The sequence below is a fragment of the Diadema antillarum genome, unplaced genomic scaffold (assembly GCF_040938485.1).
Source record: "Diadema antillarum isolate AM-2024a unplaced genomic scaffold, OU_Dant_1.0 seq00001894_RagTag, whole genome shotgun sequence".
Lineage (NCBI taxonomy): Eukaryota > Metazoa > Echinodermata > Echinoidea > Diadematoida > Diadematidae > Diadema > Diadema antillarum.
Window position 1 is genome coordinate 506,559 of NW_027272560.1, and position 8,215 is coordinate 514,773.

Below are 8,215 nucleotides of genomic sequence, written 5' to 3' on the forward strand. Positions count from 1 at the left end.
GAACGAAGGTGATCCCTATTGTCGTTGGAGCACTCGGAACAACGCCACAGCAGCTGCGACGGCACTTGGACGACGTTGGTGTGATGTGCCCGATCGAGTGCAAACGCTCCAAAAAGCAGCATTGCTGGGGACGGCACGAATCCTGAGAAAAGTACTGGAAGTCTAAGGTTCCAAGATGGAACTTGACGTGATATTAATCTCCAAGATATATCTTGTGAAGATAGAGATCATATAAAAGATAAAATAATGGGGATATAATATAGCTTACTCGAGCTGGAGTGGAATCAACGATCTCTTGCACCACCGGACAGCAGGCTTCGATATTTCAAAGGACAATCAATCAATCAATCAATCAATCAATCAATCAATCAATCAATCAATCAATCAATCAATCGATCGATCGATCGATCGATCAATCAATCAATTAATCAATTAATCAATCAATCAATCAATCAATCAATCAATCAATCAATCAGTCAGTCAATCAATCAATCAATCAATCAATCATCTTTTGCAATAAAACGAAGTCGATGCAAAATCCATCTATTTGAATATGAAAGCTCTTTTTTTCTTCTTTTCAGCATGTTGTTTTAGATACCCATCTTATATGATGTAGTATGGTTTTGTTGTTGTTAGTTTCCGTTGTCGTCACGCACAGAGACTTCGTTAAAAAGAATTACAAATAGAAAGACATGGGCCAGGATTATTGGTAAAGAATATCAATTGATCGCCCAGTAGGTATATAACCTACATATGCCGATATAGCAGTGGTAATGAAGTAGTACATGGTAACAGCTGCTTTATGCATTGATAAGTGTTTTTATTTCCACAGTCTTTAACAAAAAAAAAAAATCAGTTAAAATGTGCAAAAATTTAGACAAAATAAATTGAACAGAACTGAAAGGGATTGTATAGTTCTGGTTGAGATGAGAGAATTCAGATTTTCATCTTTTTTATGATGGATATTAGAGAGCAATTATAAAAAACATCCAATCCTAAGAGGAATTCAAAATTTATTTGATGAAATCTGGTTTTGAAATGGCTGAGATACCCTGAAATAACGTGGTCCTGTATCATAAAAGGTTGGTACCTATTAGCATTGTTTTGTTTTTGAATATGATATCTCAGCCATTTCAAAACCAATTGTCTTCAAATCAACTCGGATGCTCTGTCATATTTCATAAGAGGCTTCTCATATTAAAGAAACAAACAAACAAACAAACAAAGAACCCCCCCCCCCCCGCCCCCCCCCCCCCCCCCCCCCAAAAAAAAAGAACACACAACACACACAAAAGCTGTACATTTCCGTGTGTGCGCAATGCGAACGTGATGAACAGTGATAACGGTGTGAGTCAAGCTCTGTGGTCAAGCTGTGCGTACCGCGTGCGCAGCGGTGTTGTGTGTGCAGTGGTACTGGTAGTATGCATGCATCATACCCACGTCCGTACGCCGCCAGCTAGTTGAGTGGGTATGTGTGTGATGTGTGTAGAATACACGTCATAAGTTACAACGTTTTCCTCCCCACAATTGCACTGGAGGCCAACTACGGTTACTATTTTCCGTGTTTTGCGTGTATATTCCGGACATTTTCACTTCCAGTGAAGTGACCATAGACACCCCGGATATTCTTATCAATTTACTTTGTAAGTATATAAAGATGATTTCGAACAAAATGCCCTTTCATGAGCCGGAAATTGTGATCATATCTTATCAAAATTTTATCTAGACTAAACTGCAACTGTCTCATGCATGGTGTACAGTACAAATCAAAGGGGGAAAGCTGTACATAAGTCATATCATATCAGATAGCATATCGAACCAGCACCAACTCAGATTACCTTCCAGTGCAAGTTCATTCCGCTGATAGTTTAGAAGATTATGCCTTTGTATTTCAGAAAGTTCGGGTATTAGTGTTCATCTTGCATGCAATGAAAATCAGCCTAGCCTGTCGCTGTTGTTTTGACTGACATTAAAAATATTTAACACTACATGTTAGTCTCTAGACTCGGTTTCAAGTAAGTTGATGCGGACCGGAGCTATGAATAAAAAAAAAAAAAAAAAAAAAAAAAAAAAAAAAAAAAAAAAAGCTAAAAAACCATGTGTACAAATGCAATGAATCTGTGTTAACTGTGTGTACAAATTGTAAGTTAAAAGAAGTTGGTTGAGAAATGTGTGTGTGTATCTGCCTCTGACTGTCTCTGTTGTATCAATGACTGTTTTTACAGTATAAACTTGTGTTAGACAATTTCTAACGTTATCGTTAGGTAAGTTTACATTTGTAGGCCCTAGTAGGAGTAGGAATTGCATTTCTCAACCAACTTTTTGCAACATGCCATAAATATATCATTACATGTACAGATGTATATATACCGTACCTATCCATGTATTTGTGTATGTGTGTGTGTGTGTTTCTACACTGTCACTGTCACTGATTTTTTGAAATTTTACCTTGGTTGGATCCTAACCACATCGCATTGCTTGGTGACCCCAACAGCAACACGTTCATGTCGGGGTGGCAGTGCAGGGCGACCTTATCGCCTTTGTCTGCTTTGATGTAGACCCTACTTGATATGGTTGATATGGCTTGAATAGCAGCAACAATATTGTATTTGTAACTGCGACCAGCCCGACCGTACATTTACATGAAGTAGAATATATGCTGATACGTATTGATACTCAATGTGTTCAACGGAGCTTCCCGGGGTTACTATCGGCAAGACCAGAGACCAAAATACTATTAGAAAGTCTATGAACAGGGTTTTGTACTATTATTTGTAGAAAGAAACCACTTTTACAGTAAATGGCCTCTTGTTAACCCATTGAGGACGGTTTGATTTTGCTGCAAATCGCATTTCACATAGACACCTGCCCGAGTATACTTGGGACTTGTCCTCAACAGGTTAACTTTACGGTGAACAACAACAATTGCACTGGTCTTCTTCTTTCAAACATGAAGACTCTTCCAGAACTTGCATGTCACAGGAGTAGGATGAGATGTGTATACACTTTGTACAAACTACACAGTGTATAAGGGTGCAAGTAAAAAAAAAAAAAACACCATGGCTCTACATGTAGCCACAGTTGAACTGCAGCCTTTCGTCAAATGAGGATGAAAGGCTTCGACCGTGGGAGCTTACAGCTAAATACCATACTGTAGATGGGAGAGTACTCCATGCCCTCACGCTGTGCAAGAAGGAGTTTTGTTGTTGCTGGGTCCTGGACTGTAGTAGGAGGTATCCTTACAAGTGTGCCCTGCTCTTGATGATCTGGCAGATTATTTGGTAATGGGTGTCTCACAGTCAAATGGGACAAGCTGGCTATGGATCTTGTAGAAAATCACATGTCAAAGGTGTTATTTGGAGTGATGATGATGTTCATCCCAGCTCCTGGAGCATTGTTGATTCACTTGACGTGTTGCAGTAACAATTCAAGGTGTATCTGGCTGCCCTCCATTGCGTTGTATTCTGTTTGTTGATGAGATGATGGTTCCCATACAGAGAAGGCATTATTTCCTCTGGACACCAAGGAAGGAGGTTTTGTTTCAACTGGGTTTTGGTCTTACAGTGCCAATGATCTGTATACCTAGGCTTTGGCTTTAATTATTGAACTTTTGGTGAACTTACTCTCAAATTCCTTCGTAGGAAGGCTAGGGTGTTGGTAGTCTTTTGGCAGACATTGTTGACATGTTTGTTCCAGTTTATGTGTGATGTCATGGCAACGCCAAGGTACTTGGGTTGATTGCTTCTACAGGAGTCAGGATGGAGTTGGTGAGCTTGTACTGATGCACACAATCCAGTTTTGCTTCCTGGTGACTACTGTATGATGACTTCACACTTCTTGGTGTTCAGTTCCATCATACCCAAGCTGGTCCTTTCACAGAGCTTATTTAGATCTTGTAAGTTGTATATTTTGTTCAGCATCAGTATCAGACTGGATAGTCAGGTAGACAGTGGCGTCATCAGCAAACAGTAAGACCCCGGACTCGAGTTGGCAATCAAGGGGTTTAGTTGCCACACACGTTTTGATCTTAAAATGACTCATAGTGATATTTTGGATGACAAGATTAAATATTTCCAGGTGTTTCAGCTTCTCCACGATGCCATTTTGATGCAATGTTGGCCGCAAGGTAAGGGAATTATTGCAATAAACATTGCGGAGTGCACACAGAAATAATGAATACTGGTTGAAAATGCTCAATACTCATCATGTGTGAGAATTGCACGAATGCCTGGCAGAGGTACACGTTCTACTGAAAAGTGAAATTAGCCAGCAAACAAGATGAATTTGTCACCATTTGGATATTTTTATCGCTTAGTGTGGGACGGATGGTGTGTAGCAGTCCTGTTGCTGGAAACTCAACTTGGGACGGAACACCAAGTGAAACATGCGTTTGGTCAGAATCAAATGCAAGGTTACGCTTTGTATGTTTAATTCATCAAAGTAACTTTTGATTTTTGAGCATTTCCACAGTAAAAGGGTACATTTCAGGGATGTTGCTTTTATTTATTTTTTTCTGTTTCAAGGTACATGTATGTGCATTACCCCCAGTACAATACCATCTTTTAGAATAATTTAATGAGAGTTATGTTTAATTTTGCCCCCATATTGCTTCAAAGCAGTGCTGCAATCTGTTAGGATTTTTGCTAAAATATATATTTTTTAATGTATGCAATGCTGGACAAACATGTATCACTTTGTACTAAGCATATGTATGAATGCTCATTGGAACTTTGTTGTTTTTCAACTGAATGACCTGCAGTGTAACATTGATCAGAAAAGATAATATCAGCTCTAAAATTCTTTTGAACATTGTGTTTGTAGCAATTGTACATGTAGATTTAGTGCGTAACGATGACAACATTGCGATCAGTTTTGTCGGTCCATTTTGCATGTTTGGAAGAATAATGTGTTATACAGTATGTTTAGGCATACCAGATTTCTAATTTGTTGAATAGCACACTTCTACATAATGCTGTACTCTTTGTTTTTTCAATACAGATATCGCATACGCAGTTGTCCAACAGCAGAAACATGGGTGCACTTTTCAGTGCGATTAAAGGGATGATTGGTAAGAAGGAGGTCAGAATATTGATGGTCGGGCTGGATGCTGCAGGCAAGACCACCATTCTCTACAAGCTCAAGCTTGGAGAAATTGTCACGACCATTCCAACAATTGGTGAGTCCACTTTTGTTTGAAAGACATACTATTCTATATTAAACCAGAGACTTTAAACAACGTGAAACTTTTGCGAATTACCACTGACATTCAAAGCATTGTGTAGGGGGGAAAAAAGACTTTTGTAGGCATCACATAACTTTCAAGAATCTTGGCTCCTCACAAAATTAGCGAAAGTGTAAGGCACACAAAGATTTCTGGTTTTACAATAACTTTTCTCAGAAATGTTGGAAAAAATAATCCTGTTCATGAAGAGAGCTGTATGCACCATGTATACATTGCACTGGATTTTTGCTCTTTTTACACTGTAATTAGTGTACATAACGTCTGTACTTTGTAGCTGTATACAGTGTACACTTACAATTGTACAGCGTAATTGTGGACACTGTACAATGTACCTACAGTGTATGTACAATGTACATTTATGTGTCATTTGAGCAGATATGTGACAAGTTTTGTTGGACTGCAAAAATCTGCGGAATTCATAGTTCGTTCCCACTTCATGTTCAAGTTGACTGATGACACAGAGTAAAATCAAGCAGTGCTTGAAGTTTCAACGAAATTTGATTGAAGATAATCATCATGGCCTAAACTCACAAAGGTGGTTAAAATTAGACCTTGGGTTAAATTAAGTGTGAAATATAAAAATGTACAAATGTAGGCGTACCTTTGACATACAATTGTACGTATTGATGCACCTTTCCTACTGGACGTATGTAGGCGTACGCTATTTGTCAGTCGTACTTACATGCAGATGAAATTTGCATAAACCATCTTCATGAATACATCTGTAGAATGATTCTATCAATGAAATAATTTTGTTCTTGAACTCGCAGTAGGCCCTACTGTGCATACTGTACTGTACTGTACACACTTGTACAGCATACGTACAGTTGTATAATGTACAGATTGTAGAACTAGATTTGAAAATTTGTAACACTGACAAATAGGTGATCCCATATATCCGGAAATACATTTTTTGAGCCCTGACTCAATTCACATGACCAAGATCGAATCAGATCATGAAGTCGGTATTTCAAGAAATGGTTCCTGTAACATGGTCACATGGTCCATGTACACTACAATGTACAATTAATGCATTTTAATCAATGGCCCTACCACTCTCTAGGGAATATACGTGTTGTGATTGCACTCTGTATGTTTTTAATGATTTTTCACTGTTCCTTCTTATAAAAGATGAGCAGTACAATTGTACATTTGTACATGTAGTTACTGGTACAGACATACAGCTGTACCGGTATGTGTGAATACATATTGCCCCCAAATCAATGAAATAAAGATCAAAAGTACTCTACGCAACTTTTTCATGTCTTTAAAAATCTGATAAAGAACTACGATTATACTTGAAGATCGTACACGTACCTTAATTATCACTTTCATTTGTCAAAATTTGTCCAGTGAGAGTGCAGTTTCAAATACATTCACAATATACAGTTCGTGTGTGTACATGTTTGCATGTTGTACACACTGTGTATTTCTGGATGGGATTTATAAATTGTTTAATATACTTTATCATTAGGTACAATTTCATTTCATTAAACAAGCAAAATATAAATAGAACCTGTATGTTAGCATTCAAAATGAATCTTCAGATTACCGTACTCATAACGACAGCGGCATTGAACTCTGATCATGAAAGGCACAAATGTACAGTTGTACCAATGGATATTCTTTTGTGCATCCATAGGGAACTGACAGCTGTTTGAGATTATAGCCAGTCAGAACTCCATCTCTTGAACCTCCTTGCATTAAGTACTGTAAGAGGTACAAGTTGTGCTTGCTTTGATGTCATGCAGCGTTTGATTTGAAAATTATGCTTTTTTTTTTCAACAGGTTTCAACGTGGAGACGGTGGAATACAAAAACATCAGCTTCACAGTGTGGGATGTTGGAGGGCAGGACAAGATTCGTCCGCTTTGGCGCCACTACTACCAGAACACACAAGGTGCGTGACAACCTGTAGATAGTGACTTGAATTCTCGGTGATGGAGTCATACTTGAATTGAAGAGATACTTTCCTTTCAACCTCTATCTACTACTACAAAGTGTACGTACAAATTTGTATGTGGTACAGCTGTATGCTTCTGTTTATCGTGCATCATGAGGGTGGCCAAAAGTTACATGGAATGATACAAATATTTGATTATCGTCTGAGTATTAACCGAACACTTTGTGGTTGCAGGGGAACTCAGCGTAAGATTGAAATTTTTGTTGGTAATAATGCCAAAAAACAGCAACAAAAGCCTGCCACTTTATGACCAGAAAAAAATGTTTTTGTGGTAGTACAGCCGTGTTATGGTTTTGTTATTGGCACCTGACTTGCTTTGAGTTTATCTGTAACAGCAAAACTTTGTTAGACACTTGGTTTACACTTTAGCCCAAGCATTCTTTGTGTGTGTGTGCGTGTGTGTGTGTGTGTGTGTGTGTGTACAGTTGTACACTACATGTTTATTCAAGTTTGGTGGGTTAACAGAAAATGACAAATACACTTTCCACTACATGTATGCATACGGGCAATTCCGCAGTTAGGTGGACATGACATGGATAAAAGAAATGTGCCTCTTTATCTTACTCCTTGATTTAGGTATCAACTAATGCCATGGATGTTCATCAATCATTAAGGTCTTTCAAATTCAGTAGATTTTATTTTTCGTATTTATTGATTTTGCGAGATCTAAAACCATCATCTAAAATGTACATGTGGGACTGGGGATGCTGAAATTTACTTAAATGCAAATTACAGTGGGTTCCTTTGAAATTTTTTCCTCCAAGCTTTGCTAAAGGGTAAAGGATGAATACATTTAAATACTCCAGAAGTCATGTGACATTTTGTCAATTACAAAAGGGTGAAATGACCTGCGGAATTACTCCGGACAAATGTAACGTTACTAACCGTAACGTTACTAACCATGCTTTTGGGGGTCTAGCTAAAAAATCGTCGGTCGAACTGCTAAAAAAATTTGCATGAACATTTGTCATGATGCAATAATTGAAATTAATGCAACACTTTGTTTGAAGT

General features: G+C 38.1%; 1 protein-coding gene across 1 annotated transcript; it reads left to right on the plus strand.

Annotated features, from left to right (window-relative positions):
• The first annotated feature begins 1,484 nt into the window (after positions 1 to 1,484).
• LOC139713030 (ADP-ribosylation factor 1-like 2) lies at positions 1,485 to 7,149 on the plus strand. Its single transcript, XM_071624807.1, has 3 exons — positions 1,485 to 1,643; positions 4,999 to 5,176; positions 7,031 to 7,149. Exons 2-3 carry the CDS (start codon positions 5,032 to 5,034, stop codon positions 7,147 to 7,149), a joined length of 264 nt encoding a protein of 87 aa, XP_071480908.1. The 5' UTR covers positions 1,485 to 1,643; positions 4,999 to 5,031.
• Positions 7,150 to 8,215: the final 1,066 nt, after the last annotated feature.